Here is a 21,925-nt window from a genome sequence, read left to right as displayed (position 1 = left end):
AGCAGCAGTACAGTGTAAAGACATTACAACTCATTATAAATGACAAAATTAATAAACAGTGCAAACAGTGAGGTAGTGTTAATGGACTTTTCAGAAATTGGCAGAGGGGAACAAACAGTTTCTGAATCATTGAGTGTGGGTCTTCAGACTTCTGTAGCTCCTCCCTGATGTTGGTAATGAGAAGAGGGCCTGTCCCAGATGACGAGAGTCCTTAGTGATGGACCAGAAATATCATATGTGGTCTAATTTTCTATGACAGTTAACAGTGTATTTCCACAAATGTTAATGTCATTTAACTCTAAGTATTTGAATGGTAGGATTACTTGTTAGGGAATTTGCACTGGACAGTAATTTGAAATGTTGATTATAAATATACAAGAACGTGTCAGATAAGTGGTACGTACTCAGTGAACTTGTACTTCCATTTCTTTGTTGCTTCATCCTGCTGGAAGAGTCTTGGCACCCAATCCTGACATTGTTCTTTACGCTCTTTGGCAGCTTTGCGTTGTGCTTCCTCCAGAATAAACTTCTCCTGTGTAGCCTGTTCCTGATCATGGTTCTTTATTGTTCTGGTCACCCTCTGCCAGAGTCTAGGAAAATAGCAGAACAGATTAAAATTCCTCCTATAGTACCGCATTTCTACCTACCCAATGAATACAGCAACATGCCAAGTCCTGGCTGCAAAATTGAACTCATTCACACAGGGGCAAAAACAGAGCTGCAAATGCTGGAAATTTTAAACAGAACTGGAAATGCTCAGCAGGTCAGGTAGCCCATGTTAAGGAAGTAACAGACTGGTGACCTTTTATGCAAATGTGCTGTCAATTGCTATTTTACTGATACTTCTGTTCTCACACCCTCTCCTCCCACCCATAGCTATGAAAGTTCACTTTTCTCCAGCGTCCTTCCCAACAGCCTCCACAGTTCAATACGTGGTTACTGCTACTGGCAGTGTGATGCCACCTTTGCTTCCCTACCATCATTCTGTAGGATCTATTTCTTGCATGAGTTTGATTCACTTACGATTGGTACAGTTAAGTAAACTGCATTCTGTGCTCCTCTGCATTGGGGTGAACAAATGTAAGCTGGGTGTCAGCTTTGAAGAACAACTCTGTTTAGTTCACTAGATAACTTTGAGCTTCCAGTTGCCTATCAGATACCCATCCCACTTCCACTCATACCTCTTGGACTTTGACGCCTTACACTTTTCGAATAACCCTGAAGAAAGCTTGATGAACATAATGTCCTCATTCTGACTAGGCAAGTGACTGGCCTTGGGATTGAATTCAGCAACTTTAGACAATCAATCTTTCTAATTTATATCAGAACTGGTGAGTTCTGATAAAACGTCAACATTTTGTAATATTAACTCAACATTTTTGGGTCTACAAGTGTTGCCTGATCTGTTGAGTATTCCCCTTTAATTTAACTTTTGCAGTAACCACGGTACTTTGCACCTCACTGAAACAATTCATTTTTTCTCTGCCCTTGTTTATTGCTTTCCACTTGCATTTCATCAGTCAAATGATGCAATCATCATTGACTTTATTACACTCAGTTGGCAACATTTGTACCATTCACTCTTTCTGGATCTCCACTCTTCAGAGACATTCCTTTTACTCAATTCCCTCTTCTCTGCAAGTTAAAACCCATTTTATCAAGACTAAGAAAAATTGAAAATCAGAGAACATCAACCTGAAACATTAATTCTGGCTTGGCATCCATAGATGCTGCCTGATCAGACAGGTACTTCCATCATGTTGGTATCTATTATCTTTGCAGTCATGAAACGGGTTTTGCTAATAAAACCAATATTTACCAGCCACCTGTCTCCTTGAAAATATAAATTACTTGCTATTGTAAACCTTCTGTTTCCATGGTACTTCCAGCACTGAGCTGTAAGAGTTTGCCACAATGGAAAGACATGAGTTTTGTGGCAGTGTCTAAGGTCTTGATTTTCAAATACAGTGGATTGTGGTTAATTGAGCCATTGGTTAATCGAAGCAGCCATTTATTTGGGACACCAATTAAAGAACAAAAAATAATTGAAAAAATAGCTGGGATTTCCTTCCTTTATTTGAGACTCTACACTACTTAATTGTGACAGGAGTCTGTCGCTGAAGTTTCTGACTAGTGTCAGTCTCGGCATTTGTGTGGCCATTAAACACGACATGTGCTTACAGTGAACAGTTTTAAAATAAAGCCAGTTTTGTGTTTCTAAAAGCAGTGATTTGTATTACTGATAGTTGGTGAGAAATAAGCAGTAAGACATCTCAGAATTGTTTTGGCCACTGCAGCTTCAAACATTCAGACTTGGAGGGGCCAGAAATGGCTGGGAGTGAGAATGAAACGATTTCACTATTTCAACAGGTTGGGAACTATGAAGAATTTGAAGGTATCATCTTGAATATTACAATGAAAATGAGGATTTGGATGGTGTTCTTGTTGAAAGCATTGTATGAAGGCTGTCCGTTAACTGCAGGAGTTGTCTGCACTAATTTTGTTCATTTACATCAATCAAAAGAACATGGCAACGTACACTGGATGAATTCCTCCATGGTTAACTATTAGTAGCTAGCCAATACACAGTTTTATTGTACTGCAGTAGTGTTGTTAGTTCCAAATTGTTCTGTATTTCATTTAAACATGAAAGTTATTACTCAGTTAAATTGCAGTTTGTCTTTCTGATACATTTTTAACTACTTCCATGCAACTTCAGTTTTTAGGGCAGCTGCTTAATTGGACCAAAATGTGCAGATCCCGAAGTGTCCCAATTAACCAGAATCCACTGTAGCCGTTTCTTCAATGAACCAGAGGCTGTTCTGGTGTATTGACTGCCATGGTGAATTTTGTCACTGCCAAGAGGTGACCCCTGAGATGCGAGAAGTGCCCTACGTTTTCCAGGTCCTTATTAAAAACATATTGATGGCAGGCGGGACCCATGTTTCTGAACGCCAGCACTCTACACCTGGCCCACATTCCCAATCTTCAGCACTTACATACAATTTCACTCAAAAATAGTGCCTGTTACAGACTATAATCAATATTTTAGCAATGGCTTATTCTACATTATGATGAATATACCATGATCAGATCAGATCAGTTTAATTTCTAAGGCAACTGGGCAGCTCCCTGTACCAAACATCTCAGTGGACATCTGCTCATGTTGGATAGGATTAAATATAACCGTAAGAACAAACTTAAAAACACATACTCACAGTTCATGCTCATCTCTCAGAAACACTCCAACTATTTCACTCAACTGATTACTTTCAAATCCAATGGATACTAACCCATTCAGTAAACAAAGATATTTTGACTAGTTAATCAGCGTCTTGTGTGGTCGTAAAAAAGAATGTTGCTCCAAACACTAGAAGTGTACACCAGAGTAGATAAAAATATTCTCATAGTTAATATCATCTCAAGGAAGTTACCTGAATATCACAACATCTCAAAGCTTGGAATAGGTCTTAAATTCACAACTTAATCACTCAATGAAGCCGAACTGATATAAACTTAAATGATACTTATTTGATATTGTGCGTTCAGACTAGCTGAACGATTCTAGCATTACAAAATGAAAGGTAGAAGTGAGTTCCTGCAGCTAATGTACAGAACTCACCTTATAAGTTCTATGGCAAATCCACCCTGTAGCAACTACATCTCTTGCTTTATTTAAATCTTTGCTGTTATTTGTTTCTTGTATGACATACCTTTCAGACTCAAATTCACCCTGCTCCTCCAACCACACAATATGACGGACTAGACGCTCTTTCCAAATCTCACTTGTGACTTTCCAGAATGTAACAGGTGGACCAGTTTTCTTCTCCTGGATAAAAACCTCCCGATCCTGTTGCAGAGAAGGAAAACACTGACTAATGTGGAAAGGATTGATTTCAGATTTTACGTTCTTTCTATTCCATCAATGTTCTTATTATTAACTAGAAAACTGTTTGCCTCAATTTACTTTTCTTATCAAAGTAAAGGAACTTACAGAATATATTAATCATCTTGTACATGGATTACATATAGGGAAGAAAATGTTAAATACTGATCCAAAAACTAGATATAGAGCAATTTTAACATCAAGAACTAAGTGATGAAGTAGATACAGAATTGGTTTGATGCAGCTAAAGATCTTTCTAACAATCCCATCAGGAAAGTCCAGTTTAGGTATAGTACATGTTGGTTAAAATATTAGACCCAATAAACACTTCAATGGTTTGCTCCAGTCACAACCTGTCACTTCTTATTTTCCCCTTCGGCATTCTGAAGTTAATCTAATATCCAATTTCAGTACATATTAGGAGACTTGTGTTTCAGCTGTCACATGACTACCTGAAACTAAATGAACATTGGGCAATTCATTTCATATTGGACCCAAAAGGCCAATGAACTTTTAAGCGATTGGCCTCGTTTGATCTTGGATTTCAGAGCTGAGTTGATACCAGTGTCTTTTGGGGGAAAGTGAAGGGACAGTCAAGATAATGATGCAGTCTGTCTTGGTTGAGCAATAATTGAGTAAATGAGCCACATACAAAAGTAGATATGTGAGAGACTTGTTCTATAGCTGTGGGATTCCTGTAAACAAAAGCTAAAAAGTAAATTGTTGGTCTTAAAATGATTTATTGTGGTAATAAGTTAAATTGACTGGAAGGTTCAAGTCAGTGTGCTGAATTAGCTGACTTCTTCAGGACTTCAACTAGCATACCACAAGTTGATTCAGTGGTCAGCATGCAAAAATATGATTGAGAGTCCTACGGCACAGAAACATGCCTTTCAGCCCATTATGTCCACGCAACCATCAAATGCCCATATTGACCAGCACTGTGAATGAGGGCTCAACACAGCACTAATCTCATCTGTGTTGCTTCTACATTTTAGTATTATGATAACATAAACCACCCAGTTTCACAGTGGAAGAAATGCTCGTTGAGAAGGTGCTGAAGATGGATGGGGAAATTTGGGTTAACAGAAAAGCCACTCAAAAGCAAAGAATTGATTTCAAAATCAGGTTCAGTGTTAATGAAGGAACTTACCCAGTGCCCTTGCAGCGTGGCCTGTATCTCTTCACACAGTGATATCTTCCCTGTGATTTGATTCACGCTATCATTGCCTCCTAGGAAAGGCTGCCAGCAAACGTGAAATGATTACAATTGGAAATATACAATTCTGTGAAGCTTATCTTGATGTATCAGAATAAACCAAATCCTATGATACAATGAGTTCAGAATCACAGGAAAGCTTTGGAAGTTTCTGAACAGCAACCAAACTATTTACAAGTCCACTGGGACACAGAAGGTGGATATGTGCAAATATTTCATAGGTGATAACCAGCTGTTAAAAAAAACTTATTTCACCAAATCGCTCGAGTGACAATAAAGGATGCTCTATTAAAAAAACTTGACTTCTGAGAGATTTACCACCCGAAGCAGATTTAATCCACTGCATCTCGACTTATCAAGTCAGTTACATATAGACTCTTCTGTTTGTAATCACCCTAATATAATTGTGCAGAAGCAGTAGGCAAGATCTTCTTTACCTTCAGTTTGAACTCGAGTTCTGCCTTGTACTGGGTCGTCTCACACTCAATGGTTATCTTCCCACCCATTTCCAGGGTTGGTGTTCCATACAATAGCCCTACAACAAAGAATCAATGGTGGATACAGACAGAAACTTAAAATGTCCCCGGCAGCTCATGAATTGCACAAGGCCTATAATATAAAGAACGTTTATCTACTGCAATGATATAAATATAGTCATTATTTGAAATCAAGAAATATGTAGCAGTATGAGATCAGAAGATGTATAAAATGTGTAAAAACATCATAATCTTTTTCCAAGGCTGTAAACTGTGCACAGTCTTTACCAGTGTAGTCAGGTTTAGGAAAGAACTAACCAATATCACTGTCTGAATGAAGTGGGACAAAACACAACACGTCAGCAATACAGGTGCATGCACACATATATAAATGCACAGAGCAGAAACACAGCCCAACCAGTGTTTATTCTTTTTGCTTCCCACTGATAGTGTGTTTACTTTCTCTTTTTCCCTCATTCTGGTATGGGGGCAGGATTTCAGACCTCTGGATCATTCGGATTTCTTCTAAAAAAAAGGACAGATCACACCAGAACCTGAGGGGGACCAATATCCTTGCGGGCAGGTTTTCTAGGGCTGTTAGGGAGGGTTTAAACTAGTTTGGCAGGGGAATGGGAACCAGAAGGGTAGGGCTGAGGATGGACCATTTGGTATACAACTAGATACAGTGTGCTGTGAGACTGAGGAAGGACAGGCAGATGATGGAGCAAAATTGCAGTCAGTGGGATGAGTTGAAGTATAACATAGGGGCAAAATTGAAAAGGGCAATGAAAATAGGACTGAAGGTTTTGTATATTAATCCACATAGTATACAGAACCAGGTAGATGATCTTGTAGCACAGTTAGAGATTGGCAGGTATAATGTCATGGGCATCACTGACTTGTACCTGAAAGAAGATCATAGTTGGGAGCTTAACATTCAAGGATACATTGTGTTGAAAGGATAGGCAGGTAGACAGAGGGGGTGTGGTGGCTCTATAAGTAAATCTGGTGATAGGCACGGATGATTTCAATATTCAGGTAGATTGAGAAAATTAGGTTGGGACTGGATTCAAAGTGAGGGAATTTGTAGAATGCCTACGAGATGGCTTTTTAGAGCAGCCTGTGGTTGAGCCCACTCGGGGAACGACAATTCTGGTTTAGGTGTTATATAATGACCAAACTTGACTAGGCAGCTTAAGATAAAGGAACCCTTTATGATAGAATTTACCCTGCAGTTTGAAAAGAAGGAACTAAAATTGGATGTAGCAGTTGGGTAAAGGAAGTTACAGGGGCGTGAGAGAGGAGCTGGCCAGAGTTGATTGAAAGGGGACACTAGCAGGGATGATTGCAGGACAGCAATGGTTGGAGTTTCTGGGAGCAATTTGGAAGGTGCAGGAAAGATACATCCTAAACATGAAGAAATATTCTAAGGGGAGGATGAAGCAACCGTGGCTGACAAGGGAACTCAACAACAGCATAAAAGCAAAAGAGAGGGCATACAATAGCAAACATTTGTGGGAAGGCAGAGGATTTGGAAGTTTGGAAAACAACCGATGGCAACTAAAAAAGAGAGAAGAGATGAAATATGAAGGTAAGCTAGCTAATAATATCAAAGAGATACAAGAACTTTTTCCAGATATATAAAGAGTAAAAGAGAGACGAGAGTGGATATTGGACCACTGGAAAGTAATGCTGGAGAGGTAGTAATGGGGAACTTGAATATTGAAAGACCTAGACAGAGTGGATGTGGAGAGGATGTTTCCTATAGTGGGGGAGTCTCGGACCAGAGGACACAGCCTCAGAATAGAGTGATATCCATTTAGAACAGATAGAGGAAATTTTTTTTTAGCCAGTTGGTGGTGAATCTGTGGAATTTATTGCCACAGACAGCTGTGCAGGCCAAGTCAATGAGTATATTTAAAGTGGAGGTTGATACGTTCTTTATTAATCAGGGCATCAAAGGTTAAAGGAGAAGGCAGAAGAATGGAGGTAAGAGGGACAATGAATTGACCATGATGGAATGGTGGAACAGAGTCAATGGGTCGAATGGCTTAATTTTGCTCCTGTGACTTATGGTCTTTTACTAGCTTCCCTTCATGTGCGTGCAAAGGAAACAATCAGAATGCACATAAACAACAATTATATTTTTATAGTGCTGCTTCAAAAAATTATTTTGGAACACTTTACAAGTGAATGGCAAAAATAATAGCAGAAGACTCCAATTAGCAGTTTAAGAGCAAGGTTCTGTGAAGATAATTGAGGGTTAAGATAGAGGATCAAGACAGAAAATCTAATGTGGCTAAAGGAAATAACCTGTGATTGTGCAGGGAAGAAGGTGCACCATTAGTAGTTTTAGCTTACCCAAGTCTTTGTGTCCAAAAGGTAGTGGAAATAGCTGGCAACAAGTGAGATAACAGGATGTATTTCTTTATACAGTAAATGAGCAATGGTCAACAAAAAGCTGTCAGAAAAACCATTTAAATCAAAAATGCTGCCGGAATGCTCTAAAGACTGTAATGGAAGGATATCACAGTTGGCATTCAAGCAGAGCAAGTTCAAGATCCCAGTCCTATAGAACATACTGGACTCAAAATGAAAAAGGCCAAAAATACTCAGCAACAGATCTATCTATTACCTTTACAGTGCGCATATGGCATGGTGATGGTATAATCTTCATTTCTAGTGAGAAACCGAAGTTGTGCTTGCCCGTCCAATATGGCAGAAAGTGAGTTCCCTGCAGGGGGAGATAAAATAAATCTTGGAGAAAGCAGCACTTAAGCCTGTATGATCTAAACTGAACCTCAGCTGCAGTGAAACAATGCATCACGCTGCAGCACTTTGTCAAGACCTTTACATAATTTAGTATCCTATTTGATTATAATATGCTCAAGCTTTCAAAACCTTCAAGTAAACAATCAATCAGAGTGGGAGCCTTTTGCTAGTGGCCATTGTAAGGTTTTATGTTTGAGATCTGTAGTGTCAGCATCAGAGCATGGACATTAAAAATGAGAACTAGATTAAATATGCCTCTACACTGGAAAAGAAAGACTTCCATTTTATAGCACCTGTCACAACTTCTGGATATCTCTATATATATATATATATATATAATTTATAGCCAATGAAGTAAAACTAAGTGGCCAAAATGTTCAGCCCCAAGTTCGTAAGCATTACTGTAAATTAAATTTTCCCTCTTCTGTCAGATTGCCTAATAACTTGGAATGCTTTTCCAAGGAAGATATAATTCCATAATTCCACGCTTCCTCACAGGACTAAGGTTTTGAGAATTGCAGCTATTTTAACACACCTTTTCTGATCAGCATCTCCTTCCCGATCTACTCCTTTAATATCCTTACAGCCAATAATGAAAATCATTTTTCCCCTATTGTGACTGAGACTGTTGCATTCTGGTTAACCACTAATACCATCAACCACCCCTAATGCCTAGTAAACACTCCAAATAACCTGACAAAGATGCCTTTCCCTAACCCTTCTCCCTTATGTTTCTTCCCAGCTATAAACTGGACTATTTTGGTTGAGTATTGTGATTGCAAATACATTTCTTACCATAGAACTTGGAGCGGGCCAGGATAGAACCAGTGATACAGAAATTGTCCTTCCTGTTACTGATGTAAAAGGCAGAAACTGGAGGATGATGGGATACCTACATCGGAGCAGAACATGGTTAGTCTGGAATTTTGTGACCAGTTGAAAATCTTTCCCTAATTCCCTATTGGTCACACACGTAGCTAGTTCAAGCCCAATACTCCCTATCTTAAACCATGCAGCGCACCCACCTTACACCACTACTGACACTTATCTTGTTATTTTTTTGTTCCTCTCTGCATCCATTTGATGTCCCCCCCCTCTCTCTCTCATCGTTTCTTTACCAGCAACAATGCACATCTGGAACCACTTTGGACACTTTAGTTGCCTATAATCTACTTGGCTTTATGCCTAACCACCTTTATTAAAAACATATATGAATGATGCCGTTTGAACAGATTAACTCCTAAAAGCCTGTCCTGCATCCCTTTCAGAGAAACAAGTCATAATTGTGTAGTATTCCTCTCAGAAAAGATGTTTTATTGATTCAAATTACTTAACATTTTACCTTCCAGAAATTAATCAGCTTGATGGAAGTAAGAATAAACAAAACTTTACAGCCATTCAAAATCAAGATGGGCATCAACTTTAACCATACTTCATGGAGAAGAACGTAGCATATGTCAATATGACATGACGTTTACCTGCTCTGCTATGTAGAAGGTACGGCTTTCAGTTTTAGGATGGTACCAGTAGCAACGAAAGGTCTCTCCCAAGATTGGATTATATGGTTTCTTCAGACCCTGAAGTGAAGAAGAATGGAAATTAAGCTATCCGTTACCCAAATCTGCTAACTTCTACCCCAAATGGCTGCGAATCTGACTTAATTTTAAAATCTGACTCTGCGTTGGCCTGAAATAACCCAGTGCTTGAATCTGATAACCGCAGTTAACAAATTGTGAGGTAACCATTTTCTCTCCTAGGCCAGGTGTACTGAGGCACACCTTAAAGTGGCATAAAGGGAACAGCCTCTTTCTTAAATTCTGACTGTTCTAAAGTAAGGAAATTTATGTGCAGGTAAAAAGTAAATGGCCTTTGTTAGTAAAATGCTGAATTTAATTAACTGATTTATGTTGTAGCAATGAACAATGCCGGAGTGCAAAATAACAAATTTGAGCACATCGACTTCACAACTGATTCATTCATTGTTTTACTGTTCCTGGGATTTCCTCAAAAGGGTCTTTTACTTCCACTTTTGAAACACTCACTTCCTAACTTAAACTCCCTGATCCTAGAACTCAGTGATTGTTTTATCTCTGGTTTTATTTGCTCCAAGTTCCTCCCTTTCAATTCAAACTCAAGTCAAAATTCTTGGCACGTGTATTGTACCATTTGGAGAGCTACAATTTGTGTATGAAAAGAAATCAAGTGACCGTGACCATGATCCATGAATTTCCAGGGCTGTCATCTCCACACAGTACTGTTGTTCTGGACTCCTATCCACTGGGAATGGAACCTCGCGTTCTCGTTCTCTCTCTCTCTCTCTCTCTCTCTCTCTCTCTCTCCCTCTCTCCCTCTCTCTCCCTCTCTCTCTCTCTCTCTCTCTCTCTCTCTCTCCTGGTATTGCAATATATATCACCAGCCTTACCTTTGGTTTTTTGTAAAAGCCAGATAGGTACCATCGCACCACCTGTTTCATGCGACTGTAGGCATTCTCTTCCAGAGCAGCTCTGGTAGAAACATAAAGATCAGTTATCAAAGTTTCAATTACAGTTACATACAGAAGGTCAAGATTCGAGTCGTCGGTCCGGCTCATAGATCTTCAACAATCTTGAGTGTTTTCAGTCATGGCTCAAAATATTTTGTGCCATCTATCACGAGCATTGGGCAACCAAGTTTCTAAGTGTTCTGAAGTGTTTAAAGAAAGTAGTTGAATTTAGAACCTTGATTTTTCTTAACAATGATGTTAAACTTCCAATGAAATAGTTAACTTTCAGAAAAATAAAACAAAATAAATGCCAATATTAGGAAATGATTCTTTCCCATTTTAAATTGGGTACAAATTTGTTTGGGAACTATGTAAAATGTCACATGTGTGTGGTACTTCTTCAATTTTTCTTTGTATGGCACAAACAAGTAATTAGTATGTGTGTCTTACAACAATTTGTGCACTTTGAGCAAGTCCAATTAAATTCCTTCTCTGCACCCGGACATAATTATTTTGCTGTTTCAGTTGTTTTGTGTATCTGCTGGACCCAAGTCGGCTTACGTCAAAACCGGCACCATTTCAAGGGGAGGCATTACACATCCTGGGTGCATAGAGTGAACATGGTAACCGGGTACAGCAACAAGCACATTAATTCTCAGATACTGTCCTTGTAATTCATATACTGGAGATAGAGACTAGGGAAGAGATTGTGTCTGCTTAGAGGAACAGTTTGCCCTTCTCGGTCTGAGATGAAGTAATAGGTGGGGGTGATTTCCAGAGAGAAGAATGCCAGTTTCGGTCCATTAGGGAACCAGTCATAATAACCATATAACCATATAACCATATAACAATCACAGCACGGAAACAGGCCATTCCGGCCCTCCTAGACCGTGCCGAACTCTTAATCTCACCTAGTCCCACCTACCCGCACTCAGCCCATAACCCTCCACTCCTTTCCTATCCATATACCTATCCAATTTTACCTTAAATGACACAACTGAACTGGCCTCTACTACTTCTACAGGAAGCTCATTCCACACAGCTATCACTCTCTGAGTAAAGAAATACCCCCTCGTGTTTCCCTTAAACTTTTGCCCCCTAACTCTCAAATCATGTCCTCTCGTTTGAATCTCCCCTACTCTCAATGGAAACAGCCTATTCACGTCAACTCTATCTATCCCTCTCAACATTTTAAATACCTCGATCAAATCCCCCCTCAACCTTCTACGCTCCAATGAATAGAGACCTAACTTGTTCAACCTTTCTCTGTAACTTAAGTGCTGAAACCCAGGTAACATCCTAGTAAATCGTCTCTGCACTCTCTCTAATTTATTGATATCTTTCCTATAATTCGGTGACCAGAACTGTACACAATATTCCAAATTTGGCCTTACCAATGCCTTGTACAATTTTAACATTACATCCCAACTTCTGTACTCAATGCTCTGATTTATAAAGGCCAGCGTTCCAAAAGCCTTCTTCACCACCCTATCTACATGAGACTCCACCTTCAGGGAACTATGCACTGTTATTCCTAGATCTCTCTGTTCCACTGCATTCCTCAATGCCCTACCATTTACCCTGTATGTTCTATTTGGATTATTCCTGCCAAAATGTAGAACCTCACACTTCTCAGCATTAAACTCCATCTGCCAACGTTCAGCCCATTCTTCTAACCGGCATAAATCTCCCTGCAAGCTTTGAAAACCCACCTCATTATCCACAACACCTCCTACCTTAGTATCATCGGCATACTTACTAATCCAATTTACCACCCCATCATCCAGATCATTTATGTATATTACAAACAACATTGGGCCCAAAACAGATCCCTGAGGCACCCCGCTAGTCACCGGCCTCCATCCCGATAAACAATTATCCACCACTACTCTCTGGCATCTCCCATCTAGCCACTGTTGAATCCATTTTATTACTCCAGCATTAATACCTAACGACTGAACCTTCTTAACCAACCTTCCATGTGGAACTTTGTCAAAGGCCTTGCTGAAGTCCATATAGACTACATCCACTGCCTTACCCTCGTCAACATTCCTCGTAACTACTTCAAAAAATTCAATAAGGTTTGTCAAACATGACCTTCCACGCACAAATCCATGCTGGCTACTCCTAATCAGATCCTGTCTATCCAGATAATTATAAATACTATCTCTAAGAATACTTTCCATATCAAAATCATTTAGTACATACGGCCCATGTACGACTGGATTACAGAAATTCACTTTACAAAATGCACAAATCACTCTTCAAAAATTTGAGATATGGTCTAAAATTCACTCAGGGAATTTTTGAAAAATATTAAATAAACATTTATTTTTCCAATATGTGTTTTTTGACACATGTAAATAACACTGCTTACAGTATTCACGTTATAGACTGTTCTCTAAGAATGTAAACCCCTTAATAGAGGGTTCATCTGAAAACCACAAGTATATATTTGAGCTCAACAAACAAATCAATAAAGCCCCTCTGTCAACAATTACATCTACATACAGCACCAAACACTTCAGCAATTACCTAACCACAATCTCTATCAACCAGCATCCGACACACCATAAACAGAAGAATACCTGCACATGAATTTCTGACCTTTAGCATGTTTGCCAGACCTTGCACACACACACACACACACACAGATACTCTGGCTCCAGTGGTGTTTTATTTTATGCATTTATTCTTCCCTGCATTGACCTTTCTGCTTCCACATTGTACATTACTCGCTTTCCACTAGTGGAGAGTGATTGTTCGTTGCTTTAGAGAATCGTTGCCCAGAAATATCGTCAACATCATGCAAAAAGCAAGTTATGCATTAGAAGCAGATAGGATGATATTTCTTTGGAAAATGGAACACCTGTTGTTGGCCATTCTCAAGATGGCCAATGCATCACCAAGCTCAGATGTCAATTCAGTAGATCAATTGCTCACCTTCATCTCTTCATTTTTAGTACTATCCTTTCCTACAGTGCACCAATCCCATCCTCTACACACCCTGAGCTCACTCTGCTGTTGTCCAGGTCTGCGGTCTGGATGTGCATTGATAGAGCCTATTTGCATGCCCCCCCTCCAGGACTCTTCTGACCCTGAATCCTACCAGCTTGGTTTTGATTCTGCTGCCTCACAATCCCACAGTCTCCACCACAATGATTTGGTGACTCCTGACTCCAGCTTGAGTCCCACTTCCTGATTCTTCTGTCAAAACCCATCATAAATCCCTGTCCTCAATGAACGTCTCTACCCCTCCCACACTCCACATGGCAAATAAGTTCTGATGCCTCCAACTTCAAAATATGTCATAAAAGCATACAAACTGGCATATTATTTATTCCAGAACTGTGCAGCTCCTAGTCAGTTGGCCATAATGCTCCATTGATGAGCCCACCAAAGAAACACCAGGATTTCTAGACACACGTTTCTCATATGGTGCCTTTGAACGCATCAGCGCTGTTGTAAAATATTACTGTTACTACAAATCCGATCTGTGGCATTCCATTCTCTTCCAAATAAATAGCCCACAGTAACACAACGCATCAGGCGACCGATAAAGATGCACATGACAGGTGTGGATTCTTGAAAGCATTCTTCCTTCTGTTTGAATGGTTTCAGTTCTTTCTAAAAGCTTTGCCTAAGGCCAAATTCACCACTTTATACTCACTTCATTTCACATTATAGATTTACTTATAATATAGAAGGCAGTTATTTAGCCCACTGAGTTTATACTGGGGTTCCACACAATCCTCTCAATCCCATTCCTGTACATACTTTCCCTGTCACCTATTCTTCCTCACATCCTCCCTGATTCTCCTCTCAGCCACCTGCTTGGCAGGAATTTACGGGAGCCAAGTAAACTGCCAACCAGCATGCCGGGGAGTATATGCATAGATCACAACTGAAACCAGGTTGCTGGAACGGTGAGACAGCAGCACCACCTGCATTATCCACACTGCTCTCTTTGTGGAAGTCGTGGTGACTGTTAGAGATCATCATGTTGGATATATCATCTGAGTATTCATCTATTGCGACAGATGGCTGTTGCAGCGATGTCTGCTAAAACCCATTATACAGGAATTAATGGATCTTATTCCCTGTGCACTGTGGTTAATGCTTCCTTTTAAAATTTCAATTAGTAAGCATGTTCCTACTCATAAATACTGACTTGCTCAGAAACAATTCCAATGCAGATGGTTTAAAAATCCGTGCGTGAAGGCTATTTTTGGCAACTGGATGCCTTTGATTGCACCACTGTTAACTGTCTCATGAACACAATGTCTCTGGAGAACCTCGCTACCAAGGGGTCAGATCACTGCAGTCTTCCACTCAACTTAATAGAATCAACTGCATTTTCACGATGCACCATGTACTTCAACATATAATGCTTGAATGAGTTATCCAAGCATGTCTTAAATTATGATAAATCAACAACAAAGTGTCAACACAAGTCTGCTCCCATACAGAAGCTGCAAACAACTTCCGAGTACAACATCACATGGAAGAGTTGATGCTCTGCAACTGAGATTGTTAATGTTCATACAGAACTAGAGGAACGCTGCATACGGGAAATAAAAGGTGACTTACTGGGAGAGGAGGTCTGAGTGGAAGTAGTAGTCAGACAACTTGTCTAGAAATGAGCGAGGCTCCAGGATAAAAGTTGGTAGGACCACTCGAGATAGGTCCATTCCGGGTCGGAGTTGCTTCAGCAGGGTCCACATCAGACTCTTGTTTTCCTCAGTCACTGTTTCGGTCTCGGTAGTTTCACCAATCTAAAGATCAAAGAGAAAAAGTTTAAAATTACCATCAGTAATATATGGATCTTTTTCTCCTTAGTATCAATGGGGCCAACTTCATCATTATACTTGATTAGAAAGACTATTGAAATTCATTGTTTACAAGAGGTAATTTCAACTCCTGTCATGGAGGCAGAACTAGGTTCTTGTATCTCTATATCCCCAATCGAAGCAGGAGATTAGCAGTTTGCAAAGGTCAACAACCAGTAAATTATAATATTTTTAGGGAAAAAATTGTAGGCAATTTTTTATTTAAATTAAGCAAATTACTCTATTCAATGAATCTTACCTCTTCAAACTCCTCTGAACTTTCTGCCAAGTAAGTTGATTCCACTAAATCTTTCATGGCCATTTCTTCTTGGATTTCAGACAGATCTGTGTCACTTTCCTCACTCCTGCTGCTCTTATCATTTGTGCCGTTCTCTAGATCTTCCAGATGAGAGTCATTCTCTTGGTTCATTTTGTAGGAGTAGATATCAGCATCTTTGTAGTAATCCTGATTTACAAATTCAACATCACTTAAACATAAAATGAGAAAAAAGAGAAAGGTCTAAAATTAATAAGTAGAGTTAAAAGAAATGCAAATCTCCACAATTGTGATTCAGTAAGGCTTTTGAAAAAGGGAGTTATAACATTTAAGTTGAGAAAGGATGATTCAATGGCAAAACCAATGTTTAATATCAAACCCCAAACAACTCTCGATGGCAGTGATAAACCAACATCTTGGGCTGCTGCAGTTTTTTAGTGAAGATACATCTACATGTGTTGCTATTTCATGAGATCCAGGATTTGGACCAGTGAAAATTAATGCATTTCCACGTCAGAATGGTATGCAATTTAGAGGGGAATTTGCAAGGTAGTAGTATCTATATGGGCTTTCCCTGCTTTTTTAGGTTGGAGAGGTCATAGCTCTGTGAGATGATGTGGAAGAAACCTTAGCTAGTTGCTGCCATGTACTTCAGTAAATAAATCCTCTTATTCTTTCAGCCTGTACCATGTGGAGAGAATGGAGAACATGATGTCTCATCTTCGAAGAGTATATGCAAGTGAGAAGTACTCCATCACATCCTGACGTGCGGATTATCAAAAGCTGTGAGGAGCCAGATGGAAAGCCACAGAGCACAGAGTTTGGCCTGTTTTTGTAACCATCGACACTTCTGATGAATGATGAATACAGCAAATTGATGGTAAGAGATTTGGTAATGGAAATAATGTTGAATATCACCATGGTAGTGGCTCAGTTCTCTCAAATTACAGACGATTGCTACCTGGCATATGAGAGACACAAATGATCTTTTTTGCTAATTCACAGTTCATGTCAGAATGCCACCCATGTATTGCTGTACACAGGTTTGGACTGTTTCACTTTCTGAGGAGATGTGAAAGGAACTGAACACTGTTCAATCAACATCAAACATCCCCCTTTCCACCTCATGATGCTCATTGGTGAAGCAGTTGAAGATGGTTGGAGCTTAGTAACAGCACAATGGAACATTCTCAGTAAGGTTTGTGGGTGTAGACCAGGGGTGTCAAACTCATTTTAGGTCACGGGCCGGATTGAGCAAAATGCAGCTTCATGTGGGCCGGATCAGTCGGACGCGTGCGAACGCAGCTTTCGTTGCCTCCGTTTTTTCAGCCTGCTCTCATGTGTCTCAGTCTCTGCTATAACTACAAAGTGTTTCACTTTACAAATTCCGTTTCTTATGAAGAAGACTGCCAAGCAAGACTGCCGAATAAACACTAAAAACCCTGAAAACCTGGTACCTGAATAAACTCAGCATTAGCCATATCATACGCCATAGGCACTTCGATTACTGGGGCCAGCTTTAATAGTAATTAGATATTATCTCGCGGGCCAAAGATAATTCCACCGCGGGCCTTGAGTTTGACATATATGGTGTAGACGATTGATTTTCAACCACCAACAACTATTTTGTAAAGCATGGAAGCTGAGACACTTGCCAAAAGGGTATTAAGAAAATGGATGGGTGGAGATGTTAATGTGGTGCTGGATAGAATATGGGATTTCGAAGTTGAGAAACAGAATAATGAGTATGCCAACTCTGTATCACTCTGATTCAACCAATGCACAGAGAGGAGGATGGAATGAAGCAAAAACACAGCAATATTTTTGACTTCTCAGTACTCAACTGCAAAAAAATTCCTGTCTAATGTCAGACGATGTGTGTTTGACATTGCAGAGATGATAAGGCAGTGTTATTATTGAACTGTGGATATTTACAGCACTGAATGAAATATTGTCTCTTCCTGTCAATGCTGGGCATTTTTTTTCAATGCAAGTTATTCTAATATCACCGTAGCTTTCATAAGGCATGTAACTGAGGTAAAGATGGGTGGCCAGTCAGGGACAGGAGAAGAAGCAAACTGCCAGGGATGTATATACAGTGTAGCAGAGTTAGGAGTAGAGCCATGTAATGGAACTGAGTAACTGGATTGATAGTGCACCAGAAAAATATAATTGATCGCATTAAACACTGTGGAAAAGCAACAGAGTTTCACAGCTGCACCACGTGGGATATTGTTTGTATCTTTAACTGGAACTGGTTCATTGTCAGAAGGGCAGAGATAAGATTGACAACGTAAGAGATTCTGCGGCTGCTGGAAATCTTGAGTAACACACAAACAATGCTCGAGGAACTCAACAGGTGAAAAGCTAGAGGAAAGCAGTAAGGAGGGAAATCAGTAGCCGACAGTTTAGGCTGAGACCCTTCATCAGGACTGGTTGAAGGCTTAGACTTTGAATGGTAGTCCAAATTAAAACAAAATGTGTCAGAACACAGAAACAGGACCTTCAACCCACCATATCTGTGCTGAACAGCAAGTACCAGGCTACACCAATCCCAATTTTCAGTGATCTTTTTGTAGCTTTCTATGTTCCATTTTGTTCTGGAACTGTTCTTTCCAACTTTTACTTTTGGTAATGCCTTTTACAATGTGATACTTAAAGACTTTTGAGATGGCTGTTTTAGACACCAGAATGCACTGTGTAACCCAATGGCTACGTTTAGGAGTGAGCATTCTGTAAACATTGCCCTTGGTGTTCTCAATTTGCCTATTAACACAAACTCCAGCTGTAATGGATTTAATGAACAGAATTAAGCCATTGAGTATGCTTGACCATTTGGTCATGTCTGGATTATTTACCTTCTCAACACCATTCTTCTGTCTTCTCCCTGTAACCGCTGACACTCTTACTAATCAAGAATCTATCAACCTCTGCTGTAAATATACCCAATAACTTGGCCTCCACCGCTGTCTGTGGCAATGAATTCCACAGATTCAGCATGCTCTGGCTAATGAAATTTCTTCTTATCTCCATTCTAAAGGGACATCCTTCTATTCAGAGGCTGTGCCCTCTGGTCCTAGACTCCCCCACTATTGGAAACATCCTTTCCACTCTATCTAGGACTTCCAGTATTTGATAGGTTTTAGTGAGACCCCCCCCCCCCACCTCATTGTTCTGAGCTCCAGTGAGTACAGGCACTGGAGTACAGAGCCATCAAACACTCCTCATGCAATTTCCTTTTCATTCCTGGGATCATTCTTGCAAAATTCCTCTGACCCCCCCTGAAATGCCACCATATCCTTTCTTAGGTATGGGACCCAAAAATTCTCACAAAACTCCAAAACACCATACACTCTGCTACAATGTATTCCCTTTGCCACTAAATGCCCATTTTCCCGATCTGTCCAAGTGTTTCTGCAGCATTGATATACAAGCCTTTTCAATGCCGACTACGAGCATTGCCAGCAGATGCTCACACTTCAGCTGGATTCTTGGGACAGCATACTTCCTTCCTGTCCTATCTTTCAGCTTAGATGTACATGTAAACTATCCACTTTCTTACTTTCAGTGAAGTATGTCTAGAGGAGAGCAGTTCACCTGTGTACCTACTGGGAGAGCTCCTGGTGAGTTGGACTGAAGCCTTGTATCAGACCGGACAGCCCTGGGTGAGTTGCATCAATTGAGCTGTTCAGATAACCATCCTTGCCATCCTTAACTGTACCACGTTTGAGAAGACTTGAACATCGCAGAGCTAATTCGAGAGCATCCATCCAACATCGACCTGACAACCACCAATCAGAAGCTGGTGAATATACATGAATAATACATGCAGGAATACAAATCAGGAACTGAACCAGTTATTATTATTTGTGAGAAATATACAAAGAAATATAGATCCAGCTGGAAATTGGAATAGTACATTAAATAATCAGCTGAAAGTTATACATCTCCAGAAGATGGGCACAAGGAAATTATTGATTCCAAGAGATTTATCAATTTCAGATGAGCTATTTTCTCAAATATTGTTTTCCTGTTAGTTCTGGCCATTGATTCATTATTTGTTTTCCTGCAATGTTAATATTCATTATTCCCTATCAATAATTTGAATAACTACAAACTAATCAATTTCTGTCATTTCTTAAAAAAGACATCACTACTAACTGTTCTCATTCTTCTTATTAAGATCTCAGTATACTCTAGACTGGTGATATTTACAGCTTTCCCAATCTCCTAGTCTATGTACTTTTGGATGTTCTTATATTTTACATTGCTTCACATCTATTACATTAATACCACATCCTTTTTTTTTTTTTTTTTTTTAAATTTTATTTAATTAAATTTTTAAATGATTACAAGTGAAGAAAAAAGGATATGTGACCCTTCCCCCCTCCCCTTAATCCCTCCCCCCTAACTACCCTATATAAAAAAAAAAATTAAGAAAGAAAGAAAAAAAAGAAAGAAAGAGTGCCTGGTTGTTGGAAGGTCTCCACATGCTCCATGGAGTTCTTAATAACTTTAGTATATGTATTTATTTCTTTCCCCAAGTAGCCATTAATTTTCTCTTCAGAGCACCTATATATTTAATCCTGTCTTTTGTAAATAAGGGCCCCAGATTTTCAAAAATGTTTCATATTTATCTCTTAAGTTATAAGTAATTTTTTCTAATGGAATACAGCCATAGATTTCTTTTTTCCAACAATCTATACTTAAATATGTATCTGATTTCCAAGTAATTGCAATAGCCTTTTTGGCTACAGCCAGCGCAATTTTTATAAATTCTTTCTGATATTTATTAAGTTTGAGTTTTGGTTTTGTCCCTTCAATATCACCTAGTAAAAGTAATATTGGATTATGAGGAAGTTTTATTCCCGTAATTTGTTCCAATAAAAGTCTTAAATTTGTCCAAAAAGGTTGAATTTTAGAGCAAGACCATGTAGAATGTAAAAATGTACCAGTTTCTTGGTTACATCGGAAACACTGATCAGATAAACTTGGATTTAATTTATTTATTTTTTGTGGTGTAATATATAATTGATGTAAAAAATTATATTGCACTAATCTTAACCGAACATTTATTGTATTTGTCATACTGTCAAGACACAGTCTTGACCAATTTGTTTCTTCAATTTTAATATTCAAATCACTTTCCCATTTTTGTCTTGACTTATGGACTCCTTGTTTAGTTGCCTGGTTTTGAATCAAATTATACATACAAGATATAAATTTTTTAATATTTCCTTTTTGAATTAAAATTTCTATTTCTTTAGATTTCGGCAATAACATTGTTTGACCTAGTTTTTCTCTTATATAAGCCCTTAATTGAAAGTAACAAAATAAAGTGTTATTTGATATTTTATATTTATTCTTTAGTTGATCAAATGACATTAATATACCTCCTTCAAAACAATCTCCTATATATTTAATCCCTTGTTGAAACCAATTACATAAAAGTTGATTGTCCATTGTAAAAGGAATAAGTCTATTTTGAATTAAAGATCTCTTTGCTAATAAAGATTTTTTTGTCTCCTCATCAACATTTATCTTATTCCATAAATCAATCAAATGTTTTAATATAGGAGACTCTTTCTTTTCCCGTATCCATTTAGATTCCCATTTATATATAAAATCTTCTGGTACGTTTTCTCCTATTTTGTCCAGTTCTATTCTAATCCATGCCGGTTTATCTTTCTCAAAAAAAGATGCAATAAATCTAAGTTGATTTGCTTTATAATAGTTCTTAAAATTTGGAAGTTGTAACCCTCCTAGATCAAATTTCCATGTCAATTTTTCCAACGATACTCTTGACATCTTACCTTTCCAAAGAAACTTCCTCACATATTTATTTATCTCTTGAAAAAACTTCTGGGGTAATTGTATTGGTAATGATTGAAATAAATATTGTAGTCTAGGGAATATATTCATTTTTATAGTATTTACTCTACCTACTAATGTTATTGGTAATGCCATCCATTTATCAAGATCCT

General features: G+C 38.8%; 1 protein-coding gene and 1 long non-coding RNA gene across 2 annotated transcripts in view; one reads left to right on the top strand and one right to left on the bottom strand.

Annotated features, from left to right (window-relative positions):
• LOC140729479 (oxysterol-binding protein-related protein 5-like) overlaps positions 1–21,925 on the bottom strand; it is a 131,370-nt gene that overhangs the window by 25,136 nt on the left and 84,309 nt on the right. Inside the window, exons 8-18 of the mRNA XM_073049260.1 lie at positions 19,551–19,722; positions 15,924–16,152; positions 15,426–15,610; positions 10,776–10,857; positions 9,832–9,930; positions 9,149–9,245; positions 8,217–8,315; positions 5,543–5,640; positions 5,040–5,129; positions 3,714–3,850; positions 405–590 (exon numbers count right to left, since the gene is read on the bottom strand). Coding sequence (XP_072905361.1) covers positions 405–590; positions 3,714–3,850; positions 5,040–5,129; positions 5,543–5,640; positions 8,217–8,315; positions 9,149–9,245; positions 9,832–9,930; positions 10,776–10,857; positions 15,426–15,610; positions 15,924–16,152; positions 19,551–19,722 — 1,474 coding nt within the window. The remainder of the gene's footprint in view (positions 1–404; positions 591–3,713; positions 3,851–5,039; positions 5,130–5,542; positions 5,641–8,216; positions 8,316–9,148; positions 9,246–9,831; positions 9,931–10,775; positions 10,858–15,425; positions 15,611–15,923; positions 16,153–19,550; positions 19,723–21,925) is intronic.
• Positions 8,953–20,228, top strand: LOC140729482 (uncharacterized). The gene is made up of 4 exons (XR_012099337.1): positions 8,953–9,265; positions 9,703–9,850; positions 16,622–16,821; positions 19,510–20,228. It is a non-coding gene; the product is annotated as an uncharacterized lncRNA (long non-coding RNA).

This window comes from Hemitrygon akajei, chromosome 6 (genome assembly GCF_048418815.1).
Source record: "Hemitrygon akajei chromosome 6, sHemAka1.3, whole genome shotgun sequence".
Classification (NCBI taxonomy): domain Eukaryota; kingdom Metazoa; phylum Chordata; class Chondrichthyes; order Myliobatiformes; family Dasyatidae; genus Hemitrygon; species Hemitrygon akajei.
The sequence above is the reverse complement of the archived record's forward strand: the minus strand, read 5'-3'. Positions and strand labels throughout refer to the sequence as shown.